The sequence below is a fragment of the Ciona intestinalis genome, chromosome 1 (assembly GCF_000224145.3).
Source record: "Ciona intestinalis chromosome 1, KH, whole genome shotgun sequence".
NCBI lineage: Eukaryota > Metazoa > Chordata > Ascidiacea > Phlebobranchia > Cionidae > Ciona > Ciona intestinalis.
In genome coordinates this window covers 1,431,020-1,449,742 of record NC_020166.2, presented here as the reverse complement: position 1 = coordinate 1,449,742, position 18,723 = coordinate 1,431,020, and the positions used below count along the sequence as shown (strand labels likewise).

The 18,723-nt window shown below is 36.1% G+C and overlaps 1 protein-coding gene across 1 annotated transcript in view; it reads left to right on the top strand.

Moving 5' to 3' along the window:
• Nucleotides 1-18,443, top strand: part of LOC778759 (lysine-specific demethylase 5A) — a gene marked incomplete in the record, with an annotated part of 21,377 nt that extends 2,934 nt beyond the window's left edge. The window contains 30 exon segments of the mRNA XM_026837471.1: nt 595-669; nt 937-1,093; nt 1,311-1,432; nt 2,156-2,221; nt 3,648-3,749; nt 4,183-4,344; nt 5,284-5,397; nt 5,720-5,890; nt 6,476-6,568; nt 6,697-6,803; nt 7,023-7,287; nt 7,680-7,763; nt 8,086-8,196; nt 8,615-8,799; nt 9,086-9,224; nt 9,472-9,608; nt 10,077-10,209; nt 10,553-10,705; nt 11,200-11,432; nt 11,907-12,030; nt 12,202-12,396; nt 12,851-12,954; nt 13,282-13,517; nt 14,148-14,233; nt 14,647-15,366; nt 15,678-15,889; nt 16,503-16,623; nt 16,998-17,054; nt 17,531-17,748; nt 18,042-18,443. Of these exon segments, the coding sequence (XP_026693272.1) occupies nt 595-669; nt 937-1,093; nt 1,311-1,432; nt 2,156-2,221; nt 3,648-3,749; nt 4,183-4,344; nt 5,284-5,397; nt 5,720-5,890; nt 6,476-6,568; nt 6,697-6,803; nt 7,023-7,287; nt 7,680-7,763; nt 8,086-8,196; nt 8,615-8,799; nt 9,086-9,224; nt 9,472-9,608; nt 10,077-10,209; nt 10,553-10,705; nt 11,200-11,432; nt 11,907-12,030; nt 12,202-12,396; nt 12,851-12,954; nt 13,282-13,517; nt 14,148-14,233; nt 14,647-15,366; nt 15,678-15,889; nt 16,503-16,623; nt 16,998-17,054; nt 17,531-17,748; nt 18,042-18,147 (4,788 nt within the window).
• Between the last annotated feature and the right edge of the window lie 280 nt (nt 18,444-18,723).

Sequence of the window (18,723 nt, the reverse complement as noted above, 5' to 3'; positions counted from 1 at the left end):
TCTGTAGGTTTATTTTTCAATCTTACTCAATGGTTAAATGCACATGTAAAGCGTCATTTAGAATTGTATACGATGAATATTATTGTATCAACTTGTATAGATTGTAACTGTAATGCAAATTAGTTATAGGTAAAAGCATTTTTCTAACACAATATTTTCTATAGCTCTGTTTGCCCAAAAACTTTGGCACAGTGTTGCGACAACATTATGAGAGGATTTTGTATCCATTTGATATCATGAAGTCTGGAGTTCTGCTAGAGGTAATTTTTGGTACAAAAAATATTCGAACGATAAGTTATCAGTTTTAAAAGTCCTCCTAAACTATAATTACCTGCTCTGTAAGATATATTTAAATGAAATTTACTATGTAAAAAATGCCCATTTTCTACATATATAGTGTTTAACTTGTGAAAAAAAGTTATGCATTTTGATTTATGTAAAGTGGTTAAGTGGGCACACGGCACACCATAAGTATATATTAGTGCAATGTTTATTGAATCTAACAATCTACCACAGTTTTGTATAATCTGGTTATTGCTTAGCCTGAATCCAAAATCAGTTATATATATAATTGTTTTCCAGGCGTTGGAATCTAATGAGAATTTAGAAAGTCTTGCTTCCGAGTTGAAACTAAATACAATGAAACCGAAGAAAAAGACCATGCACCAAGTTGGTAGTGGTTAAATATGAAATCATGTTATTATGTGACTATGGCTTAAATATTAGCATGACAGCCTAAAATTATTAACAAATATTAACATAACTTTTGTTGCATAAGGTCTTACCCAGTTTGGTTTTTGCTGTGAATAGTCAGTTACTTGGTTTGTTAAAGCAACTTGTTTAAATTTTTTAGCTGAAGTTTAGCATTTTTTTGTTAAACTGGCCTGACATAGCATTCTTGGCTATTACAGTGATTATTATTTTTCCATTTCGCAGGGTGCAAATGTATCTTTGGATAACTTGGATTTCTTCAATGGCCAGTTATCTCCTGACAACCTGATGAAACAGAGGAACAAACGTAAACCTGTAGAAGAACCATTGGTGGCTGATGTTTCTAAGAATAAAGAACTTGCCAAACTACAGTTGTTTGGTAGTACGTTTTATACATTGTTGTAGTAGTTTTCGAATCTAAAGACCAATGTTATAATAATAACTGTCGTTCCCTTGCCATAGGGATAAAATAAGTTGCTTTCATTCATTCACCTATCACAAGGATGTTAGTACTTTCTTTGCCTGAAAAAAACACTTAAATTTACTAGTATTACTATGCTGTTAGTGTTTTATAATTACATTACATTATGACATCACAGGTGCTGGTCCTAAGATGGTAGGGTTAGGGCTGATGGCCCAAAGCAAGACACGAATGAGGTCATACACACCAGCACCAGCCACAGAAGTACCTGCTGTAGATGTTAAAACTGAAGATATAAAGGTGTGTATGCTGTGTATGTTAAATTAGTGTTGTGTGCCTTTGCTGCAGATGTTAACGCTTCTGCTTAGGTGCTTAGTTAAAACGTAGATGGTTGTAACATCATGGCTTAGTGGTTAGGTCGTTAGGCGGTACATTGCAACCGATTGATACAGAGTTTGATGCTCGACGCTTACCAATACAGCAATACTGATATGTGTATGTGTCTACATGGAATAATAAATAAAGAGGTTATATTAATACATGCAAGTAGTCTAGGTGTTGCGGTTCTTGGTCAATTATAAATCATATGTCTTAGTTCTGCCAAGACTTTTATTCTATTAGGGATGTCAGTCACGTCACTCATATAGATTAAAATGTTATGTGTGTGTAAGTGTTTTGACCTGAGGTGTGTAAATAAACTGTTTGACTTGTCTGTCTGTCCCCACTGTTGTTGCTAGATAGAAATACACTTAATCTATTGATTACACAGTAATCAGTTATTTGTAACAAACTGAGTTTTTTTACATGGTTTAACAGCCATATTTTTTGACCAATACTCTCATTTATAATTATTAGCTTGGTACAAAGACTGCGTTTTGTTCTTAATTCCAATCTCTTCAGTACACATGATTATAAATATAATATATATACTTTTTAAACAGCAAAGATAAAACATCTGTTTTTGATATTGCTTTTATCAATATTTTTAAACTTAACATGTACAATGTACCATTTTATAAACAGCCCGAGATCAAAGTAGAAGCTACCGAAGTAAAAGTAGAAAACACTGATTCTGCTGCTTCTAAAGAGGTAGGTTCACTTCATTATATAATGTCAATAGGTTACTACTTGCATACCACTTTGGCTAAATAAGGTGAACGCTGTGGACATATTAATATAGCAGTGATTTAGTAAAAGGAGTTGGCAGCTTGATGCTTCAATGGTTTAAACATTTATATTGCTGTATATTCTTGCAATGGAAAGAACTTTTAAAACGCAATGTTTATACAAAATTCGGTAAAACTTTTATAAACTAATAATATATAGTAGGTGGGGGAAGATGGGACACAATTTTATGTTTTCGTTCTGTTTAATGGTAAACAAACAACAATAAAAAGAATTATAAAACCCTATCCTCGAAACTCCCATAAACCATTGTTAATTGTTTAAAACACGTTTAAGATATTTTAATAATGAACCAAAGTCTTCTCCCATCCTACTATTTAGAGAAAGCTTTAAGGACACTTTTATCTGTTTCATGGCACACTAGTGTTTAGTAAAAAATTTCCGCCAGTGGCAGTGCCACAAAAATGGGATAATTTTGGTTTTACTGATCTTGTCCAATGTTACCACCATGGGATAGGAAATTGTGTTAGAATTTATAACAATAGCAGGATATAGTGTATATGACACTGGTTGGTGGTTACCAACATTAGTATTCATGTATGTTATCTAGAGTCCCACGGTGCATTGTTATGAGAATATGAATAAAACATACAAGCGGTAAAGTGTTAACACAGACGCCAAACATGGGGTGGCAGGGTGGGCACATCTACACTTGATTTTTTAACATTTAATTAACTTGTAAAAATTAGAATCAAAATGTTAGATTTGTTTTATAGTAACGTAGTTGTAACAACTCCTGCTACCCCTGTATTTTAAAAAGTTTGGTGCCAATGGGAAAGCATGCAAACACTAAAATGACATACATACCGCACTGATATAGTTTGTACTGTAGAGTGTACATGGTGTTCTAATTCAACTACAACATATAGCACAGTACATTGAAGTGTCTAATCTACATATTAGCTAATTGGGATTAAAGTATAGACTACTTGAGATTTTAGAAACCTGATTAGTAGAGTGTTTTTGAATTGGGATGTTGTGCTATATATTGAAGATGTCACATGAAATAATACCGTGTTCACTTCACTCTATGGTCTATTCAAACCTAACAAATTGAAAACAGCATTCATTAAGTTGTGGAATTGAAATATGCAGTGGAATTTTCTGATGGTTCTTATATTTATAGTTGTAAATAGTTAATACAAAATTAGTATTAACTTAAAACAACCAAGCTATGTCACCACTCACATATTCAATAAATACTGGCTTTGTATCCTTGTGTGTTTTAGTTTTTTTTATTAAAAGTTTGGGTGTCGAGTATTTAAATCTTTGGCAGATTTAAATACTTTTGGATAGCGTTTATTTTGTATTAAATCGTCTTCTCCTTCAGGTTGAAGTAAAGGCAGAGTTGGAAGACAAGAAAAGTAAAGTTGAGTTGAAGAACATCAGAAGAATGAGGAATCGAGCTCCAGATCAAATCCCTTATTCTGTTGTAAGTTGTATGTGTGTTGTACGTGTGTGTTGTGTGTATGTTGTAAGTTGTGTGTGTATATGTTGTACATGTATGTATGTTGTGTGTGTATATATTCCTATATTCTGTTGTTTTATGTATGTTGTGGGTGTTTTTTGTGTGTGTATATTTGTTTATTTTGTTGTAAGTACACTGTATGTGTGCTTATGTATATATACCGATACTCTGAATGTGACAATGTATGCATGCTTGTATCTGTGCCTGTGTATGATAATGCATTTATTTAACAAAGGGTTTCTGATTCAAGGCTTACTCCTTGTTTGTTTCTTCCTATGCACCAGACATCACTTATACATCTTATTCATAGTCCTGCTTAACACATTTAATAGGTTTTATCTGAAACTTAAGTTACATAGCATTATTAACACATTAACACACATAACATATTTACCAGATTGACTCCATTGGTAACTGCAAGATGTGTTCCAAGGACAGCAATGAATCACTCTTGTTATTATGTGATGGCTGTGATGATAGTTACCATACATTCTGCCTCATACCCCCTCTACCTAATGTACCTACAGGGGAATGGAGATGCCCTAAATGTATTTCAAAGGTTTGTAACCAGAACACTGTAGTGGTGTCAATTTCATAAAATTCTCGGAGTTGCGACAATATAATGTGTTAATTAAATAACTAGATTTGTTTATTTAAGAATATTTTACGGATAAATTAATTTTACGAATATGAATGAAAAATCCATGGGGTGCATTACTTGCATACATATGTTATTTAGTTTAAAATATCTTATTGAATATTTCACTTTTTTCCAAAGTAACATTTGCTTTTTAATTGTGGCTGGATGTTCTTATGTATGAAACTTAATGATTAGTACTGGTCCCTTATGAATTGTCGAAATTGTCAGCTATAAAGAAAAAGTAAAAATGGGATATTTATTCACCCACTAAGTTACATACACTCCTAAGCAGTTATAATCTTTATCTATATTTAACATGAACATTCTCATTTGTGTATATCAATGTGCTGCTCACCAAAATATGCATTACATTTGTTTAAGTTTTATTCCGTAAGCCAGTGTGTTCATAAGTTTCTAAAATTAGCAATTGGGTATCAATAATTCATATCTACATACAAGTATTGCAAACTGAACAGTGTGCATGATATGTATAACGCACACACAAACACACACAAACGTAATATACATACATGGAGAGAGAAGTTAGAACTACTGATTCATATGGTACTATACATGTATAAGTTAAAGATACATTCAGTTTTATGTGTTTGATACATTCAAGTGCAAGAATAGGCACCAATCTTTATTAATTTCAGGGAGGTATAGGTAGCTAGTCACACAACTGTTTGGAATGTATTTTCCTTCATTGGTTGTAAATGTAAATACAGAATAAAAAAACTTGCAAAACTAAATTCGGTGCAAACAATTTTTGGGGTTAACCTGCCCACCACGCCACCCCAGGTTTTGTGCCTGTGGATGCCATGGAAACAAATATCAAGCATTCAAATACTTTCACAGGAATGCAACAAAAAGACACAAGCTTATGGGTTTGAACAAGCTAGAAAGGAATATACGTTGCAAAGCTTTGGAGAAATGGCTGATGCATTTAAAGCAGAATACTTCACAAAACCGGTAAGTTGTTAGACAGAGAAATAGTGTACTCCTCTGCTATTAATTAAGAGTAAAAAAACACTGTTTTTTTCTTGTAAAATGTACCTGTCTACTCTGATACTTATGGAAAAGCATTATTTTGACCTTAAAAAATGTTTTTCCGGCTGTCTCTTGAAACAATTTGGCATGGAATATTTGCCTGTTTCAAAAATGTCTGTTAAAAAATCATGTGCATCGCCATCTCCAGACAAATATGGGTTGGTATTTAGATATAATTTTCCACTATTACCAGGCACATGCATGACTGGGTATTTAGTAAATGTAATTTTCTATTCATCACCAGGCACATATGGTTCCAACTGAGGCAGTTGAACGAGAGTTCTGGAGGTTGGTTGGATCATTAGAGGAGGATCTGGCAGTGGAGTATGGGGCAGACATCCATGTTATTGAGAAGGGGAGCGGATTTCCTAGGATGTCGGATGCAGAGAAGAGGAAGTTGTCAACAGAAGAAGAGGTGTGTGGGGTTTGTGTTGCTGGTGGATAATTGGGGGGTGGGTTTATGAGGGGACTTTAGAGCCACCAACTTTTGGTGGAACTTTGGAAGGGGTAGCTTTGGGTGGGGATTTAGGGTGTTCTATGTGGATAAGGTCACGCAGCATTGGCATGCCATGGATCTGGTGTTTAGGTCGAAGTTTGTTTATTCCCTTATTGTTGTACATACACATTGTATTCTATATGTGTGAGCTGAGGTAATACAGTGTGGTGCACCATGGTATCGAGATTTAGGCTAGTTTTGGCCAATTATCCCTTTTTTTAGGCCAATTACCCTAGCATTGTATATGCTCGTTCTATAAGGATGGGGTCGTAATGCTTGACACATCATAACCGGACAGTTAAGGGCAGAGTTCGGTTGTTACCACAACACCCAGGGTGCTACAACTTATTAGTGCAGGGTTGAAACAAAGTCTGTTAAGATTACTTTCACGAGAGCATATACACCTGTCAGTGTTGGTATCGCCCCCCCTAATTACTAAGCCTTGGTCTTATTACTGATGGACAAAGCCTTACAATATTGATTATTACGTTAATAAACTCTTAGGAATATGCGAAAAGTGGTTGGAACTTAAACAACCTTCCAATACAAGAACAATCCTTACTGAGGTCGATATCTGGGGATATATCTGGAATGAAGGTATGCAAAGACTGCTTGTGTATCTAAGTGTGGCCATCTCAAGAAAATGGTATAGAAGATTATTAATGCGTTCCTTTATAGTTTATGCTAATCTTACATTCAACTTAATTGAAACCCCAATTTCCCAGATTCCATGGGTGTATGTGGGCATGTGTTTCTCTGCATTCTGTTGGCACATTGAGGACCACTGGACCTACTCCATCAATTATATGCATTGGGGTGAACCAAAGACATGGTAAGGAATTTACAGCCCAATTTAACACGCAATTAAAGCATTGTCAATACTCTAGCAATTCCTGCCATAGAACCTTGCCGATATAAAATAAATCAGGGGTGGCATTATTAAAATGCAATAACACACCTAATTTTTAACATGGTTTAGCACCTATGTGGCTATGCCTAAGCTACACCTATGGGTGACTTACCTGATGATGAACAAAGTAAATTAACTCAGGTATGGAATACCTCGAGAAGATGCGACTAAATTCGAACAAGTGATGCACGACTCCGCACCTGAGTTGTTTATTAACCATCCTGATCTATTGCACCACTTGGTCACCACTATGAACCCGGCAACACTGATGAAGAAAGGTGTGCGAGTGGTTCGCACCAACCAGTGTGCCGGGGAATTCATGATAACTTTCCCAAGAGCTTACCACGCTGGTTTTAACCAAGGTTATAACTTTGCTGAGGCTGTTAACTTCTGTCCAGCAGACTGGGTGAGTGGGATATGGGTCTTAAGGTGGCTGTACACAGGAATTCGTACGTTCCGGAATTCGTACGTTTTGTCTGTTTTGTACGGATTTCGCTGCCGCATGCGGATTCGGTAATGGGTTTGCACACGACTTCGCTAGCGAATTCGCATGCCGAATACTGTGTACAACCACCTTTAGTATTTATTCTATTTTAAATGAATGGGCTGTTACAGGGTATTGTGGTAATGTACCAACCCTGGCCTAAATCTATTTTAAAAAACGGCCTTTACTGTACCAGGCTGTGGGACCTTACTCATATAAAATAGAAATGCAATACATTTTCAAACTTCTGAGCATTGCAGTGTTGTAGCATAGTAGCAGTGCATTAGTTGATGATACCATATTTGCATTCTTAGGTTCCTGTTGGTCGCCAGTGTGTAGCCCACTACAGAAAGATGAAAAAGACTTGTGTTTTCTCGCATGAGGAGATTGTATGTAAGGTGAGTATCTTACACCAATAGTTGTGTAACTTGAATATATCTTGATAGTTCAACACTGTAATTCTTTATGGGCAACAGTTTTTAAATACTTTGGTTTGAATTAAAAAAATATTTAAAGTATAAAAAGCAGAAGGTAACTTATATTACATTTCATCATTTAGTTAAATCGCTCTGGACTGTACATTTTCAGATTCAATCATGTTTTTCAGTTTTTTTTTTGTGGATTTTTTGTGAAAACCATTTAAACCCCAAATACTCCAACATCTTAGGCTTGAATTTAATCCATTGTGAATTAATATTTTACCAAACACCGAACCCCCAGGTAGCGAACAATCCAGGCAGCCTTGATGTTCAAGTAGCAGCCGTCATATACAGGGACATGCTGATGATGATACAACAGGAGAAAGATCTTCGGAAACAACTAATGGAACTGGTAGGTTGATTTATTAGATGGTTTATTAATGGTCAGTTTACCAGGTTTTGTTGCTTTAAGAGTAGATAGGAAGCTTTTTTCAGTTTTTGTCGTAAATAAATCATGTTTCCTGATTTTTATGTGTGGGAAAGATGGGGTACCATTAGCACATAAAGTCCGGTATATCATAATTATGTTTTAAGAATTATTAATAACCTTTACAGTTGTAAGAATGCAGTTATATTATTCTGTAAATACTCTGTGCTTACTATCAAATGAAACGATAAAAGAGAATGAAAATATGGACCATCTTACTGCAACCTACTAGTCTACTACTATATATATTTTTAAATCAATATTGTCGACCCAGTTTCTAAGGTTGGCTACTTCATAAAACCATTTTTAGGTTTTAAGCCTAAAATATCCACACAATTTCCAGGGTATCACTAAAGCTGAAAGAGAAGCCTTTGAATTACTACCTGATGACGAACGACAGTGTAGACAATGTAGAACAACCTGCTTCTTATCAGCAGTTACTTGTCCATGTAAACCAGACTCACTTGCTTGCCTCTATCATGTGGAAAGCTTATGTACAACTTGCCCTACTTCAGAGTTTGTGTTAAGGTAAGGGCTTATTTAACAACTGTTTCTGGTTTAGATGCGCACTTTGCCACATTTTCAAATCTTTTTCTTATTTCATAGTGCATTTGTAACAGTCTAGACAAAAAAAATAGTTTTCTATTCATAATAAACTGGAATTCTATTCTAAAGAGTGAGATCCTTGTTAAAGACCTAAGATTTAAGCCAGAGTTTGCCCATTACCTTAAAATCCAGTCTGCTTATGTACGTCGTTCATGCGACAAGTGTGATTCCTAACTCCATCACATTTAACCAAATCCCACCACCACAGATACCGATACAGCCTTGATGAACTGCCACCCATTCTACACAAACTGAAGCAGAGAGCCGAAGCTTTTGATATGTGGAGCGACAAAGTAAAAGAAGCTTTCAAGAAAACATCCGATAAATTGACGCTTCCAGAACTTAAGGTTTGTTAAAATATTTTTTTTTTACTCAAAAGTACAAATGTTCGAATTTTTTTGGTGGAGTTTAGAAGTATTATAAAAACTAAATGTTCAAAAAAAGGGAGGTAAAAATTTTTACTATGTACAGTGGTCACTGAATGGCTAATAGCACCCTGGTTCTTAAAAATGGACCAACCTCAAATCAATTGTGGACTTTCAATATAGAACTTACAAAATGTCAGTTTATCATAAAAATGAAAAAAATATTCAGGTTTTATTGTTTGAATCTGAAGAGGGGAAATTCCCTGAGAATGATTTGCTTCAGCGATTAAAATCAGTGGTGCATGAAGCTGAGATTTGTTCTCGTGTTTCGCAGCAGTTGGTCAACACTAGAAAGCACCGTACACGGTATGTAGGATTTCTACTGTATAAAAAAATATGAAAAACAGAATGAAATTATACATTGTAGTCACATCACCGCACAGTGCTCCTTTCTGGATCGACTTAATTATCAGTCATAGAGAAAAATAACTAAAAATAATTACCTGCTATTAAGTTACAAACATAGTAACTCATGAGCGGGCACGAGGTGTATAAAACAAAACACTCATGTTGTAACAACTGTTGTTTTCCCACGCTCAACAATAATTAAGGCACATTCATTCAAAGGCGCATAAAAGGCCTTCTTTGGACATAGAGATTATGTTCAGGTTTCTTAAGCTGTATTACTGGGTGGTTTAAAACACTTATATAATATATATACTTTAATGTGCATTTTTAATGAACAATAAATATGATGCTTAATTAACAATATTACTTGGCTTTTAAAATAAAGCATATTTATGATGTATAAACAACATCATTATTTAACAACAGATTAAAAGATCCAATGTCCGCGATGTCAGTGAACGCGTCAGGAATGAACAGATGTTGTTTAACATTGGAAGAAATACAAGCCTTCTACAAACAACTGCAGAACCTGCCATGTGCTGTACCTCATCTTAAACAGGTAAAACCTGGAGATAAATAATTTAACTAAAAGTATTCAGATCTAAGGCTTGGCGCTGCTACCATTGTGGGCATATGTGTGTGTCCTATATAGACTGCTTATATTGGCGTTATGTTTGGCGCTGAGGTTCAGTGGTTGCCCACATGATATGGGTTCAAAGCTTAATGCTGCTACTATTGTTACAGCTGTCCTATAGAGAATAAAATGTACATATACAATATTATGTTAATATACCCCCCTTGCCTAAATCCAATGTATTGATATACTGGACCTCATCCATATAGAATAGATTACAATACAACACATATGTATTTAACATTAAGCTTAATCATTTGTTCAACAGGTATCAGAATACATCGTCAACATTCAGGAGTTCATTTCCGCAGTGGAGGAGGGATTGAATAAAGAGGAACCAACCATAGAAGAAATCACCAAACTCCTGGAGGATTCATCCCAGTTTGATCTCGATCTTCCTCAGATTCCTCTCCTACATCAGGTGACGAGTTAAATTATGATTATTATAATAGGGTGAGGAAGCACAAGCTGGTGTGTATTTTCTCGTCTCCTTTGGTAGTAAACAAGATAATTCAATTATAAAACCATATCCTCACGACTTCCATAGACCATTGTTAATTGTTTAAAACACGATCAGGATATTTGGATATTATGTGCTAAAAGGGTCCCCCCACCGTACTATATAAAAACACTTCATATTTTATTTTATATGGGTAAGGTTCCATGCGAGAAACGCTACTTACTACTAAAGTAGTAAGTATAAACTACTTTTATTCTACATCATCATTATTAAAATGATGATGTTATTATCATTGACATAATGTCATGCCTATACCTTACTTTTCTGTACCTTATATGCCACCTGTCATTTACTATATGATACTTTTCTTATGTGACACTGACACGTATACCCTACCATACAATACCTATGTCTTGAAACCACAAATATATGACACCTATACCTTGCCACACCAGTCCCTCCAACAAGCGAAGTGGTTGAAAGATGTTCGCTCCCATCTCCTACTTGACCCCGACGATGAAGATGAACCTCGTGCCCCCGTTACGTTAGAACAACTCCGTAAACTGATAGATCAAGGGATCTCCGTCGCCCCCAAGCCATCTGTGGAGCGAGCTATGGCAGAACTACAAGAGCTTCTTATGTTGGCTGAGAGTTGGGAAGGAAAAGCAAAGGATTGTCTCACTAATAAGTAAGCTGTGCTATTATTTAGTAATTATGTGAGATGTATTATTACTTGGAATTTTTATATGGATTGTAATTTGATATGATAAAACTAAGGTGTACCATGTGTAATATAAATTTTATATACCATATTATGGTAAGACATTAAATAAGTAAGATATGTTGTCACTTGGTAATTAATAATATATTAGGTTAGGCTATAAGATAAGCTTATGCTATAAAACTACAGTAATGGGCTAACTCTGCCTTAAATGTTAGGTCCCATAGCATGCCTCACTGTAAAAACTGTGATTTCAACCGTCTTTTATAACTTATTAACAACATTTGAAAATCTAGTATTAAAAGTTTTATCGACTTATGTTGTACTTTAATTAAGCTGTGTTAAGACCAAGCACTTTAATATTTACCACTGTTTTACATACCCCATTTACTGTATTGAATCATATCATTTTATTCAGTGTTGCCAAATGTTTTATTGCAGAATGCAAGTGAGCATCACTGGTGCAATATCAGTGACTGAGAAATCCAAACAGATTCCCGTCTCGTTACCTCAATGTACTAAACTTGCTGAGGTTGTTCGGAAAGCACAAGCGTGGCTCAATAAGGTGGGTATTTAATATTTTTCATGTAGATCAATAGGGTTTAAATGTTTTCTGTGGGTTGGTGGTTTGTGAAATGGGTCCTAGGATTTATGCTTGGCCCATTTACTCAGCAACACACCCTTATTATTAGCCAGGAATGGCCATTACCCCTAACCACCCCATTATTTTCTCCAGGTGAAAACAATTCAAAACCAAGATTATTATCCTTACATTGAAATGCTTGATGCGCTGGCCAACCAAGCCCGCCCTATGTGTGTTAAGATGGAACAACTTTCATTGATCGAGAACCAAATCACAAGCGCCAGGGTGTGGAAAGAACAAACTTCAAAAATATTCCTCAAGAAAAATTCCCTGTTTACCTTGCTACAGGTTAGATTGAAGGTTTAATTATATTAATATTTAGAAAGTAATTATATCACATAAAGAGGAACTGGTAAAAACAAAGAAAAGGGTAAAAAAACAACAAAGCCAAAAAAGGGGTAATGGGCCAACCCTGGCATAAACCCAATACCCAAGTCTCGTAGCATGTTACGCTGGAGGACTACAGGCTCCACAGCCATATAGACATTGAATAAAGGCACTTTACTTATTATTCCGTTTACACGGGTGAGGTCTTATACCATGTCACCCAATGGGACCTTAGTTCCTGAGTTGGCCCATTACCCGAACACCAGGGGTGCTACAACCAATTAGTGACCACTGGAGCATTGTTTGTTTTTGTCAAGCACGATAACAATCAAAGGATATCGGGTTCGATGCCCAATACAGATATGTGTGTAATTATCTGTTTAAGTTCAAATATTAACAGCCAACTTTTACCCAGGTGTTAAACCCTCGTATTGAGATGAATTCATCTGGAGGATTAAAATGGAGACGACGGAAGAATCGATCTTCAATGGATGAACAACATCCCGAGAAAAACAATAAGTAAGGACTTTTAATATTTTGAAAGTTGTGTAGGAGTTCAATTTCAGGGTTTGTGGTTGTAGTAGTCTTTGCAAAGTACTTTGGGAAAAGATAGGGTATAATATAACATAATATTCAAAATATCCTGATTATGTTTTAAACAATTAACATTGGTCTATGGAAGTGGTGAGGATCTAGTTTTATATTTTACTAAAAAAATAGAGTGTATAAAGTGCAAAACGCGAATAAATGCCAGAAGGGGTGTCTTAGACAACAAGTTTAATATGTATTGTAGAAACAGTTTTCTGCTTTTAGGATCTAAACCAAAACTTTACCACTCCCACCTAGATCCACGACCACCATCTTTGACTCCCCGGACCCCATCAAGGTCGTCTCAGACTTCAAGGAGGCGGAGGTTAAAGAGATGGAGATGTTGATGGCACTCAGAGAGACAAACAACGCTAAAGCTTCCGGGTTGTCCATTGATAGCCCGACGTCGCCCATCAAGCACACCAAGACCACAGAGCACGAGACGCCCGATGAAGACGCGGTGTTGTATTGTATCTGTAAGAAACCTTCAAGTGGTGAGTTTATATGGAAGTGTCTTCGGGTCAGTGGCGCAGCCAGAAAAAAAATAATAATTTTTTTGGGGGGTTTAAAAGGGAGGGGTCACGACTCCCGAAACCTCCCTGGCTGCGCCACTGGTTAGGGTTAATATATATGGGTGTGATTCTTGTCGAAGACCTGAGATTTAAGTCAAATGTGCCCTTAACATCAAGACTTTTAATATGCATCATTTATGTATATGAACAGTGTTTTACTATTTGTATTATTTTTGCTGCTTAAAGTATGGCTGATTTATGGTATGACATATATACATGTATTACTCTTATATAAACATAAACACTGAAACATGTTTTACCTGCATTAACTCAATAAGACACGTATAAACTAATAAAGCCATATGGTGCCATGATAAACCTACTAAAACATGTTTTAACTATATCAACGCAATTAATTACTATTAAACCTATATATCACCCTTTTAGCAATATTACCTGGTAGCCATTGTGGAGCCCACGACCCCCCCTCTTACTTTTTAACAAAAATTCAAAAATAATAAAACAATTTTTTGGAAGATCCCTTTTTTTTCTGGCTGTGGCACTAATTATCACATTAAAAGGATAAACACAACACACATACGTTTCGCCCAGGTTTCATGCTTCAGTGTGAAGTTTGCCATGATTGGTTCCATACCTCATGTGTTCCTTTACCTAAACTCAATAATAATAAGAGCAGGGTAAGCATTTGTGTTATAGTGGATGTCGTCATATGCTATTTGCCTAATGCCTTAAAGATTTTTTTTTTGTTTTCCGATGATGTATCTGTTTGCAATATAATAGGTTGGGAGTAAAATGAAAATGGCCCATGTTTTTATTCTCTTTTATCATTCCATTTAGTGGTAAACGTGGTATAGGAAAATTGACTTATGAAAATAGTTTGAGTCTTGTTAATATGTGGTTTTAGCAATCGCTTATAAACGTTTTTTCTTAAGTAGTTTTTAAAAACTGTCGTTTTGCTTGAAACTTTTTCTCTTTATTGATTTGATTAATCTTAGTTACCTAATTCGAAGAGATAAAAAAACTTACGCTGTGTTGCGAAAAAAGTGTTTTTGTAAAATAAATAAGATGTTTTATTTCCACCACTTTACAGACGCAACAAGTTTACGAACTTAAGTTCTTGTGTCCTCTCTGTCACCGATCGAGACGTCCTCATCTTACCACCATCTTATCCCTGCTGCTACAACTTCAACGCCTTCCTGTGAGGATTAAAGAGGGGGAGTCGCTTCAATGCCTCACTGAGAGGGCCATGGCATGGCAGGACAAAGCGCGGCGCGTCCTGTCAACCGAAGAGTGCCAAGCCGCGCTCAAGCAAGCTATAATACTTGCAGGAGAGAATGACTCCACAGAAACAAACTCCACGCGGCGCCGAAAACACCGTACAAGTGAAAGTGTGACTTCCGACACCGAAAAGGACCCTGTGTGCAAAATAGAAAGCTCAACACCTAGCACTGTACCAACAGAGCCACGGAACTCGATTGACGAAGCCATTGACGCTGTCATAAAGAACACTATGACATCATCAACGCAACGAAACACTTCCGGAGTCGATAACTTGATCCATGCGGCCAATGAAGCGGAAAGAAGGCTGAGCAGCCAATCAGAGAACAGCGATGCTCACTCCACGGAGCACGAGGAAGCCATGGAAGCGGCGGAAGCCCTTGCCATGTTCGCGAGCTTTAGTAACAATAAACCCCCCACTGTGCAACCCCCAACCCCAGCTACTGTGAACCAAGACACCCAATTATCAACAACTCAACCCTTACAAAATATTCCAACTAAAAACGACCTCAAAACCCAGACAACTGACAAGGTAAATATAAAGTAATTTGGTTGCTGTTTCACTGTTTGGTATTTTTGCATTGTTAACCCTTCATATTGTTTTAAAGAAACTGTATTTATCTTCCTTAACAAAAGCCATAATTGAAGAAATGTTTTAATAACTAATTTTGAATGTTTTAGTCATAATAGCAAAATATATGATATCGCTTCATTTATAATTTATTTTATAAAACCACCACATTTATTCTTAGCTAGAATTATAAGCATTTCTTTCTCATTAAAACGTTGGGGTGACAGATTACCCCTTACATAATATATATTATCAAACCATACTTCATTTAGCTTGGTTCCACACCAGCGATTCCACTTTTATCGAGGCCACACGTTTATATAAACCATACTACCACACAGCCAACAGCAGCCCTCTTATCCAATGATATGAAGTCACAACTTGAATCACTAATGTTGGAAGGTGACTTGTTGGAGGTCTCACTTCCTGAGACACAAATTATATGGAAAGTACTTCAAGCTGCTCAGCCTATGAAAGATGACAAGTAAGATTCAAATGTTTTCGGCCAAATGCCGGTCTAAATCTCAGATCCTTGACAAAAACCTCACCCTCAAAGAATAGAATAGAATATTAAAATGTTGTTTTGCTAAATTGCTCATAATTGGATGTATTCTGTTCTATATGGGTGAGGTCCCTTTTAAGAACATAGGTTTGGGACATTACCCTGACACCCCGATTCTTTGTACGATGGAGAAATTTAGTTCTTTTCTAAAGAGTAGGGTCATATGGCACATATGTTCCAAACCTGGTGGCAGGGTGGGCGGTCCTACCCTGTAGTTTTGTACACTGCCTTAAGCCGTAAACATTACAACCAACAAGTTAGATTTGTTTCATAGAAATGCATGACTTACTATCCCTGCCTCCTCTACATTTAAAATACGCCCTTGGTGCTCCATACGACATGCCAATGATGATAAAATATCACCATCTTTCGACTGATAATAATGATGTATTCTACACTTTATCTGAGGCATGCTTTGTGCTATGCTGTATGGTTGCTTAAAAAGAAAAAAAAAGGAATTAATGCCCAGAGTTGACCAATTATAATATAGTTACCCATTAATAAAAATTCACATTAAAAAGAAAATTCTTTACAGTTTCTTAGACCTCTTGGAGGAAGAGAGCCAAAGTTTGAAATCATCGGAGCACGACCACGAGAAGAAGAGAAAGAAGAGAGACGAGCATGGAGGGAAGAAGAAGAAGAAACAAAAGCTTAAGGTAATCGATGTGTATATTTTAACTTCTCTCATTTTTTGTTTGTAACTGGATGAATGTAACTTGTTTATTCTCGCGTGGTGGGCAGCGCAATGGGGCAATGACTTTCGCTTTAACGCAAGTGTTCTGTTTCATACACACCTTGGCCATTTATGAGTTACATTGTTGGTGATTATTTTTCCTGCTCGCCAAAAAAGTGTTTCAAAATGCATTTAATTTTCAAAAGCCTAACCTGTAAAGCATGAAGTAGTCATATTGATAAACAGGTTTCTCGCTAAATAACTTATTTGTCCACCTCTGGTGTTGTGTAGTACATAGTTTTTGCAGTTTACATTCTACCTGTTCTTTACAACAATTCTCACTCTTGTTTTCTTCAGACTGATGAGTCTTTAAAGAAAGATAAGACTGAGAAAAAGAGGAAACGAAAGGAACAGGTGATGCAGGATTACTTGAATATTTTGTCTTATAAATATATTTCTCTTAACTAAACTTAACTAATGATGGTTCCGCAGTTTAATAGGAATAATAACATTTATTTTAGTTATTTAAAAGTTTTAGTTATTTAGGTATAATATGTCAGTTATAGCCTAATTCTCAGGTCTTATTAATAAATACCAGACTGTACCATATAACGACATATTTTATTTATTGTGAAAATGGAATTGACACCACTTCAAGTTTACCATTTTGTGTGTAACATCACGAAACTTTTGTATGACCTCCTGTTCAAAACTGCATTTTCTGCTCCCAAGGCATTGTTTGATTTAATAGGAAGTCATGTCCAGATCCTATTTATAAAAAAGACAAGCCAACACCCTATTTATGTTGTTTTAAAATCACAATTACAAAAGAAACTTTTGCGGCTTAGAACATCTTCGTTAGCATCAATATAAGAATCTCTACTTTGCAGGCATTGGAAGCGTTACAGAGCGTACCGGATGAGGAAGATTACGCTTTCTGCTCCGTTGCTACGGCTACCAACGGTCGTCAGCAATGTTTGCAACCAATGGGAGAAGAGGTGAACTGGGTTCAGTGCGACGGTGGATGCGAGGAATGGTTTCATTGCGTCTGTGTCGAGATAAGCGCATCTGAAGCAAAGGATTCAGATTATATTTGCCACTCATGCAGGTATGTATGGATGTAATTATTTATCCTCGGGTGACGGGGCCATGACAGTCAGTATAACACGAGTGTTCTGCTTCATACACCTCGTACCCACTAACAAGTTGACAGATGTAACTTGGTATTTGGTTGTTTTTTTGTACTTTCCTTTGGTACTGACAATTAAGAAAAGACAATGTACCATTTTAAGGAAACGTGTTATAAAATTTTGTAAATATTCTTTGTTCACCACCAACGGGAGGATAAAAGTGAATGTCCCATCTTATTTAAATATTCAAACTAACTTCAATTTCCCACAGAACCGACATTTCGAACCGAAACACCGATTTATCTCGACAGAACTCCAACACAAGCAATATGGACGTTGACGTCATCAACACAGCTCCTCCATCACCATTGTTATAATTCATTACGTCACAATTATTAAACAAACGGTCACCGTATGCCCGTTTTAACGTGAAATCATATTGTTTCGTAGTTATTATTACCCGCGCTTCGTTTATGTTCATTTTCCCACATAGACGTTAACGAGTATTATCGCGAATGTCGATGTACACTGCACATGCGCAGTGGTGCCAAAGTAACTTCGTTTAGGTTGGTGTATCTCTTTCTTTGTCGTTTCTTTGTCTATCTTTATTCTACTTTTTTCTTGCGAAACCTACTTTTGATAATTGTTAATAAATAATGCGTTCTAAGCGGCGGAGCTTCATGTCAATGTCCTTACGTCAGGGGGCGTGCGAGAGCAATATTTGAGCCAAGACTTTCAAGGAAACAAATGATTGAGTGAGTTTTAAGTAGGGTTCTATATATTTGTCCAAGGCGTTTTCTAGGTTAAATTCTATTGCAGTAAAATTTCGTTTTTATCTTTCGGATAAAAAGAACGAAGGTCGAATTAAATTAACATAGCGAAGAGATGATTGTTTATAATCCCACCGTCATTAAAACACGGTTGTATCTGATGCTTTTACTTTCCAAACTCTC